This window comes from Drosophila sechellia, chromosome X, assembly GCF_004382195.2.
Source record: "Drosophila sechellia strain sech25 chromosome X, ASM438219v1, whole genome shotgun sequence".
Classification (NCBI taxonomy): Eukaryota; Metazoa; Arthropoda; class Insecta; order Diptera; family Drosophilidae; genus Drosophila; species Drosophila sechellia.
The window spans coordinates 2,687,199-2,706,870 of NC_045954.1; the positions used below are offsets into that span (position 1 = coordinate 2,687,199).

The 19,672-nt window shown below is 42.9% G+C and overlaps 1 protein-coding gene across 1 annotated transcript; it reads left to right on the plus strand.

Moving 5' to 3' along the window:
• Window positions 1–3,253: 3,253 nt before the first annotated feature.
• On the plus strand, window positions 3,254–4,484 carry LOC6616199 (RNA polymerase-associated protein Rtf1). Its single transcript, XM_002040528.2, has one exon. The coding sequence runs from the start codon at window positions 3,514–3,516 to the stop codon at window positions 4,297–4,299; it is 786 nt and encodes a 261-aa protein (XP_002040564.1). The 5' UTR covers window positions 3,254–3,513; the 3' UTR covers window positions 4,300–4,484.
• Window positions 4,485–19,672: the final 15,188 nt, after the last annotated feature.

Genomic DNA, 19,672 nt, shown 5'->3' on the forward strand with positions numbered 1-19,672 from the left:
TTTTAATTTTTAGGCATTGAAGTTGGAAAATCGAGTGCTAATATAGAGCAACCTGCAGTCACAGGTTTCTTGTTGCCTGTCAAACAAAAGCAGTGCACTTGAGGAACAATTTCTTTTTTTTTTTTTTTTTTTTTTTATCGTTTTGCAGTTCGTGTTTGCTATCTGTGTCATACACTCTCCCTCCTTGTCACTCCCGCATGCTGTCCCTGTCTGACATCTTGCCTGTGCATATTTGAATACCCAACATGGCTCATATTCAACTAATTAGGCGAGTTTTGCAAATACATTTTCATTATTGTAATTCTGCACCGTAGCAAGGGGGCGTGGCAAGCTGGGTTGTGGTGAGGGGGGAGGGGGGTGTACGGAATCAGCAAGAAATGAATGGGGAAAAAACTGCAGTAGGCAACATGCTGGCAAAAGTTTCCCATATGCCAGACAGGGGGGGGGGGAAGGACAGTGCAGAAGGGGGTTTTATTTTTTTGTGGGGTAACAGACACCGACACATGTAGGCCGAGGCATTTGCATATGCATACGGAACGAAAAATTCCTGGAGGTAAAATGCAAAAAGCTGCAACTGCACAGCACAAAAAAAAGTGTACTGAAAAAAAAATAACCAGAAAAAAGCAAGCAGAAAAGTCCAACTCAAAATAGCAAAAGAGCTCACGTCACAGACAGAGACAGAGAGAGAGAGAGAGAGAAGTGCGAAAGAAGAAAAAAGGGGAGGGGGGAGGGCAGGGTGGCAGGGTCTAGTGGTTGGGTTTTCGGGTTTTGCGGGGCAGACTGCGGTGGTTTCACACTGAAATTGGCCCAGACTGGAGAATTGAGAGGCGAGAAGCGGGGGGTGAAAAATCGGAAAAAAGCAGTAGAAGTAGAGATCCGGTGAAGCAAGAAGACGGAACAGAGAAAAGCCTAAAAAAACCGGAAGTGAGACTTACACGCAACCAGAGTTGATTGTCATAAAGGAAGACCACAAATTAGCACGATAAAAAATGCAGGGCAGAAGGAAAGAAACAGCAAAAAAAGCTAGCTGGTGGGATTTCCATCAATTTTCATTTAAATAGTTTGAGTTCAAGATCCATTGGAAATGAAATCCTGCAGGCTAAGAACAAACATAATGTGACCCTGCCTGCCACAAATTAAGCATATTCATGGCTGCAAACTATTCCAAGCTTATAAATATGAAATGCGCTCGCTTTTTATGAAACGCGACTGTGGAGCCACCACACCTTTAATATGATATCTAATCTGCTTGGACTGCAGATTTTCCAGTTGTCCATTCTGCGTTCGTCGTCCTTCACTTAGCATACCACCCACCACCCCAACCCGCCCCGCCCGCTAAGCCCAAAACCATTAACACTTGTTTCTGTCATTTTACATGAAAAGCAGAAGCGCTTTGTTTCTGTGCAACAAACAAGTTTCCTTGCCACGCTGCCAACTGGCACCTCGCAACCGGCAACCGGCAACCGGCAACTGGCAACTGCCCCTGGCCTAGTCACATTTCCCGCCCGCTCCGCCCTGCGTCGTTCCTTTCATTTTTTTGACACGGGTATCCGTATCCTAGATTCGTTCGCAGCCCGGCCTGTGTCCTTCGCCATTTATGGTACGGGAATTTGCCGGCACTTGAGCCTTTGAATTTCGTGGCTGCGTTTGCATTCCAGCAGCTTGAATCAAGAAGTCCAGCTCAAATGCTAACTAGTGACTAGTAAATACAACGTTTGATTTAAGCAATTGTTAAAGTCGTGAGCAGTAATTAGCAGGTGCAAAAAATATGTTGGATCCTTCTATATATTTCCTTGCACTTCATTAGGGTTTGAGGACCGACGAGCACTGCTGGCAGCACTGCAAAGGGTTAAGGGCTTGGCATGTCAGCCAGCTGGACGAGGGTTCCGGCCTCCGCAGCTTCTCCTCCGTACATATATACGTACGTACTACGTACTACCCATGACACTACTCATGGGCGCAAACTTTCTGCACAGCCTGTCAACGTCAAGGAGTGGCCAACTGGCCTCCATGGCGGTGACTGTACCGCGCCCCCGGCCTAAAGGTGTTCGAGGAAAAGTTCTTGAGCCTCGTCGACTTGATGATGGGTCCTCCAGTTGGACCAGCTGATGCCCTCGTGATGGATGGGTCTCATGGCGCTTAGAATTTTCTAAATTATTCGCATGATGTTCAGTTTTACGCCGTTTTCATAACTTCAACGCCACATGATTTGTTTCAATGTTCGCCCGAGGGATTGTCTCCCACGTGCCAGCTGCATAAATTATATGTATATATCTCTTAAGTAGCAAATATTTTCATCTGCCTGCTAAAAAGATTCCATTAAATTTTGATTTTTTTTTATTATAATTTATAAATCCAATATAACCGATTAATTGCCCATGTTTGGCAGTGTTTCTTTCGCTTTATGGCCAAAAAAGAAAGCATCATTGAAATCGAAGGGAATTTCTGTTGGTCAGCTCATCGAAGATGAGGAGGTGTTGGATACTTGACCTGGGGAGGAGGAGATGGCCTGAATAGCGGTGCTGATGTGGCGGTGGACAAGGATATGGATGTGGATGCCGATGATGATGATGATGATGAGACTGAGCTTGCATAAACGAGTTTGCCCTTAAGTGTATGCGCATGCTGAAGGATGGGGCGGAGGATCCAAAGGAACTGGCTGAGGGGGACTCCAAAATGAGGTGCTGGTGAAGGTGGTTGGCAGGGGGTGTCAGGGGGTCGTAAGGACGACAAGCAGAGCGAGGAGAATTTGTGCGTGAGCAGCATATTCGATGTGCCACACATACAACCAAGTTATTTATGGAGACTCACATACAAAGCATGCAAAGATTTTGCATTACCCTTCCATCAGGCAACCACCATCCTTCCATTAACTCGCCACCCACCACTACCCACTATCCACTTGCCACTACCCCCTACCCACTATATCCAGTTGCCAGTATCTATCAGGCATCCACCCACTGAATGGGCTTTGTGCCAGCATCAAAAGTAGCATCTGCCCGGGAGGTTCGCATACAATTAGCTGCAACTCTAATTAAAGCAATTGTATAATAAATCTTTTGCCAAATGGGAAAAGATCCAACCCACTCCCGCTCCTTTTAACCCCAGCAGGTATATATAATCGGCAAGGGGGGAAATGGGGGGCTTAAGCAGCGGGTGCCAAGTGAAATGCTGGCCAAGGAAAAACTACGAAATTAATATAAATTTAATAGTTTGGCCCCTGGCATTTATGGAGGGCATAAAACGAAGGCGGGTCGTTAAATGCATTCAAATGGATCAGCTAGAAAAAAGGACGAAATGAGTGCACAGCTTTACAGTCTATACTTACTGGAGTTTTTGAAATGTGGCTACCATTTCCCAGTTCAAAAGGCCAAATTTATTCGTTTTTACTGTCCCCCACCGATCCAGTTGTCACAATTTGGTTTTGTTCAAGCAACAAAAAGCCAAAAGCCATCAAAAATTGTTCGAATGTTGAGAAAACCTTTTTGGCGAAGCTCACTTAAGCCCACTTAAATGTCTGACCAGCGATCCCGACGCGTTCGTCGTCCGGCAGCGGAAATAGTCCGCGAACTGAGGAACCTGCGGGCTAAGCCTCTGCGGATCGACGACGAGAACGAGACGTGGGTGAATGGCTACGAGAAGCCAGCCACTCCAGATCTTCCGGTGACCAGTCGCGATCAGTTGGAGCTGCTACGTCTGAGCCGCCATCGAATCGGCATGCTCCTGGTTCGGCCCGCCTTCGAGCAGGCCGTCACTGGGTGCTTTGTCCGGGTGAACGTCAGTGGGCAGGGGGAGTTGCCTGATCATCGGATCGCCGAGGTGCTGGGCATCTGCGAACTGGACTTTGGCTACAAAGTGGAGCAGATACCGACGAATGTGGCGCTGCGATTGCGCTACGAGGACCTGGAGATGCAGCACGAGATCAACGATGTCTCCAACTTGGCCTTCACCCAGGAGGAATTCGAACTGTGGCGCGATAACTGCGTTAACCAGGCCATAAGTCCACCCACCACCCACACGCTGACGCGCAAGAAGGTCGAGCTGTACAACGCGCTGCAGTTGGAGGCCAAGCCTTTAAGCCTGATCCAAAGGACATTCTCCTTCGCCCTGAAGCCCCCGGAGAAAATCGGCATCATGGAGCGGCATGGCGCTGCTTATCCCTGGCAATTGAATCATCCGCTCCCGTTCGTTTCGCAACAGCCGCCTGAAAATCCACCGAGGGGTAAAACGGATACCGTAGCCGAGGAGGAAGATCCGAGGGCAGCTGCTCCATTATTACCAAAATCTGAACCAAATTAATAGGCAATTGTTAGTTTTTGAACATTTATTCAGCAAGGATAATGGCAATTGGTGGAACTTTTAATGGCTTGTTATCATAAATAATTACAGTCATAATTGTTGTGCGAATTTTGGAACTTAAAATGTGTTAAAATGTAATCCATCGAACTGGTTGAAATATAATGAACACAAGTGAATTTATTCTATATGAACTAGGAAGTTCTATGATATGGGATATGTTTGGGGTTAGTCAAGCAAGCTTTAATCAAAGGTTATGCTTGGAGTTTAAAAATTTAAGTTCAAGGGTATGGTGTTGAATGCAATTTGAAACATTCACTTTTACAGCACCTATAAATTCTGGAAATAAAATGTTTAAAATTCAAAGATACAATGTGGGGAGCAACTTTGGCACGCTAATGAACAACAAACTTGGAGCAACGTTACGAGAAATGGCAACAAAATATCGTCAATAGGGCAAAAGAAATGACGGCAATTAAATGAAATGCAATTAACCAGCTAAATGAGCGAGAGCCCGCGAAAAGGGGGCGTTCCGCTGGGGGGAGGGGGCGTGGCTAACAATCAAGCGACTGATGAGCAATTAGGAAATGTAAAATTAGCAAGTGAACTTGGCCAAAACGAAGCGAAGACAACAAGGCAATTAATTAATATATAATTGATTGCAAAAATTGCGAGGCAAATTTTCCACAAGCTTCTTGGATTTCTACAAACTTGTGTGTGTGTGTATGTGTGTGTGTGTGCTTCTCTTTTTTTTTGTTTAATTTTCCATTGCCTAATTACGTTTGTCCAGCAAATGTTTTTCTCCTGTTTATGTCGCTTTATTATTACATTTTTCTGTTGGTTTGCTTTATGATTATGCCCGTGTTTTTTCCGGCTACTTTATTTTACATACACAAAAATGTCACTTAATAAATTTTACGACTGTTTTATGTTGTCGCTTTGGCCCTAAAAACGGCAACGAAATAGAAGGTGGGATGGCCATAACACGCCCACTACAACACGTAGTATCCATAAATATAAAAAAGGGGGGCCGGGACACGCCCACACATGTGGAGGCTGGCGCTGCTTAACCCTTGTGTTGTTTGCATGTGCCTCTCTTCCATTCCACTCCATTCCATCCTATTCTATTATTCGGCTCTTCCCCCCACTCTCTTGCCCCTTTCGTCACGCACATGCCCTTTTTGTTTCTCATTTTTTTTTGTTATTTTTTTTTTTTTTTTATTTTTTTTTTTTTTATTTTTTTTTTGGGCCTACTCCTGTTGATTCCCCATGATTTGGCTAAATTAATTTCGGGCCATTCTGATGTTGCAGGGGCTTGGGCGTAATTAAAAGCCCAATGCAAAAAGGAGGGAAATAAAAAAAAAAAAAAGATTTAGGGCCAAGGAGGGGCCCAAAACATCATGAATTATGAGCGAGAGATGCTTTCAAGTGGCTTTACGGGGAACCTCGTAAATTTGCCATGAAGAAAAGGGCAAATAGCTCACCCCGGCCTGAAATGTCCTGAAAACTTTTGAACATTTTAATTTGCCCTTGCATTTGTTTCTTTTTTTTTATTTTATATTTTTATTTTTTTTTTTATTCACAATTTTCCCTGTCGGCGAAAGTAATTTTCATTGTTTAGAGGCGGCACATGTTTGGTATTAACCCCTCGACTTTGAGTCCTTGACTCGACTCTTTTTGCTCTGTGTTCTGAAACAGTTTGGCTGTTGATGTTAGGACTTTTGGTTGGATTAAATGCGCACTTCCACCTGGTGACATATCCTTTGTCTCCTGTTACTTGCGCTCGTTCTTCTTTCAAAAAATAAATGCACTGGCAAAATGCGCGTTCTCGAAACACAATGTTTCACAGCTATTTGCAAATTAATCTTAAATAGATTCCCGTTTACCTAACATGAAATATTGTTGAAGAGTTTATGAATTCATATTACAAATTGATAATATGTAGATTAGATTTTTCTTTCAGTGCTTTTAAAAAGGCATGAGAATGAGTGGTTCGGCAAGATGGTCGGCAATCAGCGAGCATCAGAATCCAACGTTGAACTTTTGGCCAAGAAGTCATGGAAGGTGGTGGTAGCAGGGGGCGAAGGGGTAGAGGACGTCGCTTGTCATGGCATCAGTCAAAAACTTTGCCAGCAACTGAATTATGTCATTTGCTTGACATGGTCCCACATCGCTCCTCATGTGATAATATTTATATGGATCAGGAGCTGGGGCAGGGGCACATGCAGGGGCGTCATCTGCAAGAGGTAAATAGCAGCACACGTATAGCATAGAAGTCGGAAAAAACAAAACCATACGGGCCAGGTAGAAAAGGAAAATAAACTTGCGGAAACCCAATTGGAATGAAGACGATGAAAATGCCAGCAGCAGCAATCAAGCACAGTGAAGCGGAAATGGAACATACATATGTATACAATTAAATGATGCACGTATTGATATTGATTTTAAATTAAAAATTTTGAAATAAATTATTTGTAAATATGTGTAATGTTCAGTGCAGTTTTCTTATTACTCAACTTTTCGACGATATTAGTGTCACTGTGCGTGTGACGTGGCCGCTATTACATAGCCGCATATTTTGCGTTTTCACATTTTCCGCTTTTCATTTCGCCGTCGTCCGCCGCTGTCGCTGCTTCTGCTTCTGCGGAACTGCCTTAAATATTTTTCTTCAATTTTATTAAAATTATGGAAATGAATGAAATATCTGCTGCATCCAATGCCGTCCAATTCCGCCCCATTCCACACCATGCCGCCCTTTCCCATTTCTGCCCGGCGCATCTTTTGAGCAAAGAATTTATCGAAAATTGCAGCAGCTGCAAAATTGTCTTCCACTTCGAGCCCTGCCGCTGTCCCCGACCGCTTTTCCCAGTGGCTTGCCTGGTGGCTCTGCTGCTCGGTACACACCTGGCCAGTGGCAAGTTTAATAATCCGTTTCGCATTTTGCGTTGATGCGAAATCAATCGATGTGCATCGGAAATTCCCGGAAGGAGCAGCAAGATGGAGCTCCAATGAGGGCCAACTGGGATGCATAAATCCAACTCATTTGCATGGCCAAGGAATCAAGGATGAGCCGCCGGCAATGCCATCCACTGCAAGGATACTCCTGTGAAGGTGACCCCCTGCCACCTGCCACCTGCCTGCTGCCAACAGCCACCCCACCCTTCAGCACTCGAGCAAAATATACTTTAAGCAATAAAAATATTGCTATTTGATCTAAAATTTAGAAACTTATCTTTTCTAACTATTAATGATTAAGTTACTTACTTACTTTACAGCAGGCCACACCAAAAGATAATTTACGCATTATTTAAATTTTAATTTAAATATATTTCTACTTAGAAGACTTCTGTTTTTCATACTATAGTTCACCGTGTAATTTTGCATTTGCTAATTACCGAACAGAAGCGTGATTCGTGATTCTAAGTTTACAAATCGGATTCATTCCCCTTGGCGGAAAACCCCCCCGCTGACTTGCCACGGACTTTTTCATTTTCTCGACCAACTTTTTAGCATTTCCCTTGCTCAAGGGCTTCGCTCATTTAGCTAGTTAATTGCATTTCATTTAATTTCTGTAATTTCTGTAATTTCTTTTGGCTTATTGACGATATTTTGTTGCCATTTCTCGTTACGTTTTTCCACCCGGAAAACCCTTAAGTTTGTTGTTCATTAGCTGCTCCTGGGCAGCGGGTGCTGGCCGGCAGGTGGCGCCAACCAAGGGAACGAAGGTGTTGAAAAAAAAACTCAAAGCGAGGATTTCGTCTTCCGTTTCCTGTGCTTTCCACCCGCTGACTGCTAATTGCTTTGCATTTTAGTGGGAAATCCCCTACTTTTTCATTCGGATGCGTTGACAATTGGATTGTTGGCAATATTTTTTGCCATTTCCACACTCTTTCGGGGTGTTTGCAATCAATCACAGAAGGTCTACACACGTCTATTGCATATGTTACGGCAAATCTATTTCGGTCATATGTGCACTTTCGCTTAACATATCAAAAAATACTTAACTCTTCATACGGCCAATGGTATCATGTGATTTGTTTTTAAATTTTCATATTATGTATTTAAAATTTTGTTGCATTAGCTTTAAGTTAAATATGAAGCAACATATATCTGTTATATTTGTGAATATGTAGCTCCACTACTGTGCCAGCGTTTTTTCTTGATTTTCCTACCGAATTTCCGCCTACGAATTTTGAGACCATACAGCGCCTGAGGCTTATGGATGACAATTAGTATCTCTGCTGGTTGGCTGCTGCTGGTGGTGGTGCTGCTGATGATGATGATATCCTGGCCATGTCCAGTTCCGGGGACCAGTTGCAGTTGACAGCTTAGAAAAATCACCGCAGGAGCCTCAAGTGTTTTCCTGCGGAACTTTGATGAAGTATTTGTTGGCTAGACAAATGTGACATATCTGTGGGTGCCGACAATACCCTGTACTCAAACACCAAACTGTCACTGTGCACTGCAAAAAAAAAAGGGCTGCAATGGAGTAAAATTAAAGCAGAACTAGTGAATTGGCAACTGTCGGAAACAAAACTATTTAATCCTTTTAAACTTTTATGATTATTATTTAATGTGCTTGCGATTTCAAGAGCTATCCGCACTTCGAAATACACTTTGTCGGCCGCTTTTCTCAGTACAAAGCCCACGATGGCTGGACAATCTGTCATTAGTCATCTTCAAGTGGCGTTGAGTGGAATTATGTAAAGAGCCCTTCTGCCTTCTGTCGTCCCACACTGAAATTAATCTTATTTAATTGAATTTTTATTCAAATAATGAAAACGCGTCGCCGAGAAAGTTTTGTTCCTCGCGAATTTCTCCCTTTTTGTCCGGCCCTTCTTTATTATTACTTATTATTAAATGGCCGCGGACAGGCCAGGGGCGTTGCGACCGAAGGGGGCGTGGCACGTGCTTCTTGTGGAACACTTTCCAATTTGTTGGAACCCCGGCAAGCTCGAAAACAATTTGTGACCCCGAGAACTGCAAACAAGCCCAACAATGAGAGCAAACAAAGTTCTTGGGTATATATGATGGGTAGCGGGAGGAGGAGTGGTTGGTGGGATCATATGCCACCTGAGGCGGGGGCGGAGGCGGGGGCGGGGAGTGCTGTGCGCTGGGACAGAGGGGGCCAGAGGGGGTGGCCAACTGGGCGGCAGTCGTGTGTCATTCTGCGGCAGCGCGCGGCACGAAAATGATTTATGAGTGAGCTGGGCCAATGGTCCCCTCTTTGCAGCGCGGGGGCAAGGGGGCAGAGGGCAAGGGGGCTCAGGCGGTTTGGTGACCCCAGAGCAGCTTTAAATAAATGACAGGGTCAAGGGGATGGTATGGCGGTTCACAGGTCTCGGACTCTCATCACATTTGCCCCACGAACGCGCAGAGCTGTGCACTATTTAAAACCAACGCTATTTGGCTTATGCAGTATACTTAAATAATGACTCAATACTTGTGAACTTTGACCCAATGTTGGGCCACAACGAATCAATTTGATCCAAGCCTACTTTTCAAACTGGAGCAACTGCATCCACTAGCATTGCAAGTTTTGAGTTCTTAAGCAGAGTCAGTCCGGGATTTACATTGTTTCCTTTCGAGGATGCTGCGAAATTGAAAGCATTTTTAATTTAATTTTTTCCCCTCGTCCGAAGATTCATTGTCCTGGCAAGCTATTATTTCTTATTCGGGTATCCTGTCGCCTTGGGCCGACTTTTTAATTGCATTAACACGCTAATGTAAGTCGCATAATGCCGACAGCTGTCCTCCGACCCCCCAACCCCCCCACCGATTTTGGTTGGAAAGCCTCGCTTATTACATATTTATGTTTATACTTTCCCATCTTTTTGGCCATCCCCCCTACTGCCCCCCCTCCTGCCCCCCGGCAGAACGTTGAATAAATTTTAATTGTCTTTGGGTATCCTCTGGTGTTGTTCCCTGCGCCTCCGGGCGGGGCATTAAAAAATATTGCTTTGGAACATATGGACTGCGTTGGTTCGGTTCGGATCTGCCTTATTTTCGCCGCCATTGCTGGGAAATAGTAAAAGCTGGGCGAAATTAGCAGGACGCCAAGGGGACAGGGGAACATTTCTTTCTTACCTGTTGGCCATAAAATAAATTCCATTATACGAGCCTTTGTTGTTTGTCGTGGGCAGTGTTTTTCGGCTGGAGGTCTTTCGTTGCTCGATTCTCGGTAATAATAATAAAAGCCCAAATGACAAACAAAATGGGGAGTGTTTTAGCTATGCGATTCGGCTGGAGCCGAACAAGATGGAATGACAACCAGATTATGGCGGAGAAATACAATAAAATAAAAAAAACACGGAGGATTCGTATTTGTGATTTAAAAGCTGGCTATTTGAATTGGAAGTAGTAGTAACGTGGGAGCTATACTTCTTAGGTTCTAGTTTTGTCGAAAAATGGCCAAAACAAGAATTCCCCAATGGATATACATTTTTAAACAGCTTGGAAAACAAAACAGCCCAACGATGGAATTTAATATATCTGCCACGCAACCAAAAAATGTGGCACCCAGTGGGCTCAAAAAGTGAAAGCTCGAGCAACACTTTCCTCCCCCCAAAAATAGGCCATTTTGGGTACATCTAATTTTATCTGCGTCCAGGGTGAAACAAGTTACAGGTGAATATAGCACCATTCCGAAACCATATTGTTTCGATTCGTTCCTCCTTTAGGAACCGTCTCAGATTTACGCAGCTCACTGGACAATCACAAAGAGTCTAACACCAAATTTAAATTGCCCGGGTTTGTATTTAAATCGATTGGACTTTTGCCAAAATCTTAAGGTTTTTCTTTATAGTATGGCTAAAAATGGTCAAGTAACTAAAAGAACACCTGTTTTGTGTAGCTTTCTACCAGCACTAACGATATTTATCACTTTATGGCCGTCTAGGCGAAATTTATTTTTTTGATCAATTTTCACATTTTTGACATCTTCAAAATTTACAAAAAATGGCCAAAATTTAAGATGTCAAACTTAGAACACCAATCGATTGGGAATTTGATTACGAGCTTATCAAGGTATAACATTCTATATTCGGACGATATATATACGATTTTATGAACAAAATTCTATTTAAAATAAGCATGAGAACTACTTTTTGTCAAAATGCAATATTTACTAATGGTTTTATAATCATAAATTGCTTAAAAAAGTCACAAAAGTATAAAAGTTACTGTTTTGTAAAGCTATTTAATAATACTGTCGACTTCTATCACTTTTTTACAGTCTTTGAGAGATTTATATTTTTTAGAATTTTCATATTTTTTGTAAGGGGTAAACATCATCAAAATGTACACACAATTGACAAATTTAATATGTAATTTTTTTAATGCCAACTTTTCACTCTCGCCGCACAAAATCACATAGGAAAAGCTTTGGGAGCACGTACTTTTATAGTATAGTTGCGTTCAGGAGATTAGTTTTACCATTTGCTGGGCTTACGTTAAAACAATTAAAAAAATAAAAACTATTTTCCATTGAAATTTAGTTACACGAGACAAAAACAGAGAGCGTCAAAGTAATCAGTCGCCCCCCGGTGGGCAGGTGCGGGTTTTTAAGGGGTTAAGGCCCGCAACGACAGTTTCCGGACAAATTGCTCGGCCCGTGTACGGGTTAAGTGCGGGGGTGTCGTTCAGGTTGGCGAAACTTTTTACGGCCGAACATGTGCGGGCATGCAAAACATTTGAAAATGTTAATTAAATTTCTCCGTGCACTTCGTCTTCTAATTGGGCGGGAAATTGGCATCGGGCCGGGCGGGAAAGCACGTTTGCCCAGGCCCACAATTATATTTTTGGGCCACTAATCAGGTTGAGTTGTCCTTCTGCGATTAATTAATGCGCACATTGCATGCCAATTGTTTATGCCAAAACTACACAGCTATAGTACTGCGATCTGAGTACATACACATATACATATATAATGGGTACAATATTATTTAAATTTCGGCAATTGTTACTGCTATTATGGCCGAACGTAAATTTGCGAGAAATCGAAAATGTTGCGTGCATAAATTAAATGCAATTTATGTCAAAAGTTCAAAATAATCAATGGAGAAACGGCGCTTCTATAAATCGCAGAATAGTTTACAATTTAATCAGAAAACTGTTATTAAGCAGTTGTAGTAGCTTAAGTTATTTCAAAAGCTGAAAAAAATGGCAATTTGTAGTCATATTGCTGTGGAATTCCTTAGTGTGGACTTCTGTAGTACAAAGCTAATTATTATAACGATCGGAAGTTTCGTTGACTTCAATTAGACGAAGTGGCCAGGATTCAACCTGATAGTTGCAAAGTTGCAAAGGACGAATCTTGGGCCATAGGAAACCCATTTAGCCCTGCGGTTGCGAGGGGCGTTGGTCAAAGGATTTTATTAGTTTTTCGTTTATTCGCCGACTGCGTTAACTTTTCCGCTCAGCTCGGCGGCTCCTTGCTGGCCGTGTAATTTCTTTATATTTGTGGCTTTTATTGCCGGCCACACAGGACCAAGTCCGAGTCCTTGCTGTTTGCCTTTCGCTGCCACGTTGTTGGTTTTGCTAATTTTTATTTATGTTCTTAAATGCTCCTTGCCGTGCCAACGGGCCACGCATTTTTATTAATTTTATTTCAGCGTGATTATTGTGATTAGTTTGCCTTCCTCCCTCTCGCTCTCTCACTCTCCCTCTCTCCCTCGTCCTTCGGCCGCTTTATTTATTTGTGCGACGACTTTGTCGAAGTAATTTTCATAAATATTTGCCTCCTTTTTCCGACGGACCGGCGACTGGGGAGTCGCCACTTTTTGTTTAGCCAACGCTTTATTAGGATTAATTAAGAGAAATCCGTTTCGGGGATCGAAGGAAATTTGGCATAATATATTAAATTAGCATATATGTGCTCTTTGAACTGCGAAACAAAGTTGCTACTTATTAAAAATGGCTGGGGAAAATCTTAAAAAAAATCAGGATCAAATAAGTGTTGATTAGCGAGTGAATATTTTGAATATTTCTTTAGCGCTTTCCAAAACCAACCAGATGCGAAGTAGGTGTTGCGAAAGTAAAACGTAGAAAGTAGAAAGTGCATTAAACCTGCGATGAAGCCTATGCGGCGAACGGTAAATCGCCTCAATTTCCACCTTTCAACATGTCCGCGTTCCCGTCTTCGTCCTGCCTGCTCGTGTGTGTGTGTGGGTGTGCCGCGACATGTGCGTGTGTGTGTGTGTGCGTGCTGAGTAGGCTCTTGAGCCGCACAACACTTCCGGTTGCCACTTGTGAGCGAAAAGCTTTTCAGCCTTTGAGTGTTTTTTGTGGCAGGAACAAGGAGACATTTCAGACATCCCCTTCTTTTTTCCCTACCTCTCTTCTGCCCACTGCTTGCGTGTGTGTGTGTGTTTGTCGCACAATAACATAACTAAACGGAAAAACGCAATGCCATCATCCGACTAAAGGATGCCCTGCAAATTCATATAAAAATTGTATCAAATAGATAGATTAACTTGGCCAGGGGTAGGTTTATGTTTGGCTAGGCTATGAAAACTTCATTGAAGACTTCCTTAATCCACCTTTTTTTTACTTTCTGCTGCCTTTTCTCTACTCGGAATAAGTGCTTTTATGACCAATTTGATGAATGACCCCCACTGGAATGGGTTAAAGCGGCCAGTCTCTCTGGTCGTGGAATATTGGAAGTTCGAAGCCAGCGATTTTTGCCTAATTTATTCGCTCGCATCGCTCATAAATAAACCAAAATTGGTTCAAAGCGAACGCAGACGAAGTTGACTTATTGAATTTGCCTAAACGCGGCGGGAAAATAAAAGAACGCCGACGCGGCCGCCAATAAAAACATAAGAGCAACGCGTAATCATCAAGGGGAAATGCCTCAGGCTGAAGGTCGTTGGGGGAGGGGGCGTGGTCGGTCCTAGGAAACGCCCTAATGCCCCATCTAGTGGTGCAAATAAATTTCAACTAAGGAATTTTTATAGAGAGAGTCATAAAACCAAATGGCTGCCAATGTTTTGCTTTCCCCCTCGCCGTAGTAACGTTAATAGCCTTAATTGAGCGTCTGCCACGCCCACTTATTTGTTTATTAGTGCGCCCATGCCCAAAAACAACAAAAACAAAAAAACAAAAAGATGTGCAGGGGAAAATAGCATCATGCTGGAATTTTCATTTGCCGTTGACAATAAAAAGACGTGGCCAAATAGAAAGGTGCACTAAGGGAAAACGTATCTTTCGAGACTATGAAAATGTTGTTTTTCAAGCATAAAATATTTGATTGTGTTGTAATGCTAAAAAGATTGGCTAATGATGAATGCAACATAAAGCACTGTTGTCTTAATCTTGAAATTAAACTATTTCTCTCACTGCACGCACTTCAGTCTTATTTTCTTAGATCTTGCCAGCATTCGCAGATTCCTGCAGCTTTTTCGTCAGTCGAATAATTTTCCACCTGGAATTCGCAGGGATATTTTTTAAGGGTGCTTGGCACGCCCACCGCCCATAATTATCAGCGTGTGCAACTGCTTGTGTTTGTGTGTGTGTGTGTGCATTAAAACTTCTGCTGCGGGTCAAGTTTAAAGATTCAATTTCCGAGGCAGCGGGAAAAAATCCATTAAAATTGTTAAATGCACCGTTGGCAGTTTTCCACATCCTGTCTTCTTCTTCTTCGCCCATTTCCTTTGCACTAATTTGCGTGTGTGGGAGGGTGTGTGTGTGTTTGTCAGTGTGTGTGTGTGCCCTGGTCGGTGAGGTGTAACGATGTCGCCTGAAGTATGGCGCTGCAATTTGCTCCGAGAGTCAAATGGATTTGACCTTAGCCACATGGGCTGTGGGTGGTTGGGTTGGGTGCTGCAGTATGCTGGACCAGCACTAATGCTTAAGCTGATTTTAACAGACACACACACACACACAAACACACACATTGCCAAACACGCTCATACACCCTGAAACACACACACTCACGTCGCGGGCAGACTTCATTTGCAGACAGAGCGCTAAAATTTCTGAAACACACTGTCACAGTGGGTTAGTCACATAATAAAAGTGATTAAAAATAAAAAAAAATTACAAAATCTGTTCTTTTTTTGGAAGCAAATAATCAAGTAGATGTTTTTAATTTGGGCACTATGAAATGCACTTGAAAATCATTAGATAGGCATTTGCTTGGAAAAAAGAACAGTGTAGTGCACTGTGCTTCCGAAGACCGGGAACAGTGGGCAAGTATCACGTAGTGCCGCGCGGAAAGCGCATTAACACATTTACACGGCACACACACACACACATGCAGGTGAACAAAGAAAAAAGGAGAAGAATTCTTTGAAAAAAGGGAAACACGCGACACGCTTAAAAAATCTTTGCAACTTTCTTTCTGCGCCAAAAGCTGCAAATTTCATTTCACACCCAAAAGACCCCAGACATGCCAAACGAATGAAAGAGACGGCAGAAGGGGGACATAGAGAGAGAGGGAGAGAGATGGCGGGAGGGCGCCAGAGGGAGACAGCAGGCGGAGAAAAGTGCATGGCCACGAATTAAAAAGGTCATTTGGTCGCACTTTAGACAGTTTTTCTCCCCTTCACTTTTTAGTGGATAAATAGGGGAGCAAGGGGTGGTTTAGGGATATAGGGATATAAGGATATAAGGATATACCTTTCGGTTTGGGGACTTGTAAAATAACTTTGGCGCCTGTCCAAATGAGCAGCCCAGCGGCGCGTGGCGAATCCAAAAGGGAAAGAGCAGCGGTTCAGAGGTGGAAAATGGGGGAACAAATTGGGAAAACAAGGCATGGAAAGGCATGAAAAGCTGTTCGCTTCAGAATGGAGGGAAAATCGCTTAAATCTTCCCAAATAAGTTAATTTGAATGGCCATTTGAATTGCTTAAAACAGCAGCTACGGCTGCCGGTCAATTAGCAGCAACGGAAACCACCAAAAAAGTAACTGTAAGAAAGAATAGTCATCAGATAATTAAATAGATGCTTGCAATAAAAAAAAATTAATAAATTTCGTTGTGGCTTTATGTTTGAGGCAACAGTATTTCATTTCACGCTCAACAGTTGCCCAGAAGCAAATCCTACAGGATCCTTGTTGCTAGGACTACGGGAAAAGAATCGTGGTTGGTACGGTAAGCCCTGGCAGAAGGGAACTTTGATGTCATTTTAAAGTGCATCAAGAATTAAGAAAACGGAAGACGGGAAACGGAAACAGAAACAGAAACAGAAACAGACGAAGTCCCTGTAAAATGGAAAACAACAGCGTGGTTGGGGAAATTGCGGGAAAAAGCGGAAGCGGTGGAGGCGCTACTGGCGGAAGGATAAACAGGACTTAGTTGACCAGGTTGGCTGCAGGGCAAGATAAGAAAATTGCAATTTAATTAACCTAATTGAAAGACGATAGGCGGCGAAAGGTGTCTCCTTCGGGCTTCTCAAGGACTTCTTTGGCCCGACTTTTCCCGTTCAACTTCAAGTCCGGGCTTTATCCTTATCGCCGCCGCCACACACCAAACAAAAACAACAATAGGTGCGCTGTACACTGCTCAAAATGCCCAAAGGTATTGATTGATTGATTGACCTTGTAGAACAAGAGAAATGAAGCGATCTTTACTTTACCTCTTTATCAAATAACTTGAAAGATTGCCAGTTATATAATATTACTACCCCTGATTAGTATAAAAAAATGGACTGCACTGCTGCACATTTTTCGGGCAGTGTATTTGGTGAAAAGAATTAAGTGAAGCCATGCAAATTGCTTCTCATCTTGCCATTCGCCTTCGTCTGGACATTTGCATTCAAAACCAATGCGTCGTTGACTTTTGCTTGAGAATGCCAAGGAAAGAGATGGTTGTACGTCGGCGAGAGGGAGAGGGCATGCTGCCAAATGAAAAGCAAACAGTCTGGAAGCGGAAGAGCGAGAGAGCTAAACAGCGGGGCTGAATGGGCCGAAGGAGGTGCATTCAGGCATACAAATGAGCCCAGGGATTGGAGGTGGACCCAGATGCGGGAGTGGAAGTGGTAGTGGCAGTGGGTAGTAGGCATGGGATGGGTAATAGGCCAGGCAAACTGCACATGGACTAGTGCCAATGACAGGGACGTGCCGGCCAAGAAAATTAACACATCGCCCTTAGGATCCCTGTCCGTTTTCCTTCTTTTTGTTTTTACTCCGACTTCAGCTATCGAGTGCTGGTTCCGTGGTTTCCAGGTTTCATCTTCATCGGTAATGAGTTTCTTCTTGCAAATCAATTTCTAAGCAGGAAAGCCAAAGAGCCACTTCCATCAAATGTCATCCGCCTGCACGGAAACAAAAAACAGTGTTGCTCTTGATTTATTTGATAACTTGAAAATAATTCAACTTTATTTAAAGAAACATGCTGACTTACAAAAATACACAAGCAATTTAAAAATATGTGAAAACTGATATGGTTTGGTTTCAATTTGGCAGCTATTGAAGAGAGTTTAAATTGTGCCACAGTATCTTTTATTAGTAGCGGATAATTTCGCCCATCATAATCTCGTTCTGGTCTATTACCAAAAAATGTAGCTAAAAAAATGAGGAAGGGAAAATTGCCGGCACTTAATGCGCTTATCTCAGTTTGCAGTTTTGAGCTCTGTGTGCGATGGAATATTGCAATTAAGTGAAGAGGCAGCTTAGGCAGTCTATCTATCTTTTCCCCCGAATTCTCCCTCTGCGAGACACCCAGACCAACTGCTCTTCGCATTCTCTGGCAGCGAAATCATTTTTGTTGCCATTTCCATGGGTTCTTGGTGTGTTTTTTGTAGATGTTTTTTGGCCCACTGCTTAACTTTGTTGCTGTCGTCTCAAGCGTCGCCATAAATATGCCGTTACGCATTTCCTCGCTCCATTTCGAGCACTGTGAAAAAATTCTTATAAGTTATAAGTATAAAAAATCAGCTTTCCACTTTTGAGCATCGTAAATGAACATACTGATAATATAAGCTCGTTTTCGAGTTCGATATGCAGGCGTATAAGGCAATCAAAATATGTTTTTTCCAGTGTATCCTGCGCTGTCTGTCTCTTTCGCTCCTGTTCACATGCATAGTTGGTTCATGCCAAATTGAACTGCCGTTGAGCCAAAGTCAACGTTCTCAGGCTTTGAAACACTTTATAGTTTTCCTTTGCGTTTCTTCTCGTGAGGTTTTTCTTTATTATTTTTCTTTTTTTTTTTGGCCAAGTGTTTGCCTTTGCCGCTTGTTGACTCACCCACACAGTCATATAAATTATGACGTGCGTGTGTGTGTGTGTGTGTGGGCTAAGCAAAAGTGTTAAGTTGGAAACACGAAAAATGTGCGCGCCGCAAAACTTTGGTTTCCTTCGAAAAATGTAAAAAAAAGAACGAAAAATTGTGGTAAAAGCTACCACAACACACACACGCACTTGAAAGCAAGGCAACAAATTTTCTCAAATGCACATTGATTCGGTTTTCATTGAACTTCGAAACGGAAATTGTTTTGGGAACAACCATTGAATGGGAAAATCCTTATATAATATTCATTTTACATACATATGTGCCAAGTATCCTATTTTACTACCATAAATTTGATTAAATTAAATCGGTATTCGTCCCACTGTGCGACTTCTAGCTGCTTCCTGTAAGGCAGTTCTGTTGGCATAAGTGGATTACCGTATTAAGTTTTTATTATTAGTCTAAATGGGAAAGTCCTCGTTGACTTTCCGGGTCTTACGAAACTGGCGAAAAGTGCGAAGTGGGCGGTTTGGTGAGCCCTTGAGTGTTGGGCTGAAAATTAAGTGTAAAATAAGAAAATTAGCTTAAAATAAATTCTGTTGCGGTTTCGTCGTCCTTCAATATTCGTTTGGCTTTTCGTGCGCCAGTGCGAGGATTAATAATTAGAGACGACAGTGTACACATGTGGCTGTGTAACCACCGAGTCGCCCAAAAAAGCCACCCAAAAACCACCCACCGGAAGGAGGAAGAATCGCTTTCTGGTTCGCACAATTCTCAGAGCGTTCATTTGCTTGGCCAAAGACGGCATAACTTTCATTTATGACAGGCCCAGTTCGCATATTATGCGGTATTCCCTTCACTTGCCAGTTGTTACACTCGGGAAAAAGATTTGAAATTCTCAAGAAAAGTGTTGTGTAATTTTTCAGTATTTTTTGTCCTCATAAGGTATGAAATATGTGGCATTTGATCTATACTTCAAATGCCTTTTTTCAAGACAATAGTAGTAGTAGTAGTAGGCATTTCTCCCAGTGTACACCCTCTCCCTCGCTCCCTTGGCCATCAGTGCATATGCATAAAGTTTATGAGGCACTGGCGATTGCAAAACTTTTACCAACAATGGCGACAGAAAGTTTCCTTTCCTGTTTTCCGTTCTTTCGCCATCTCTGTCTCTCGCTCTGTCTATCGCTCCCTCTCGCTTCCGCCCGCTAT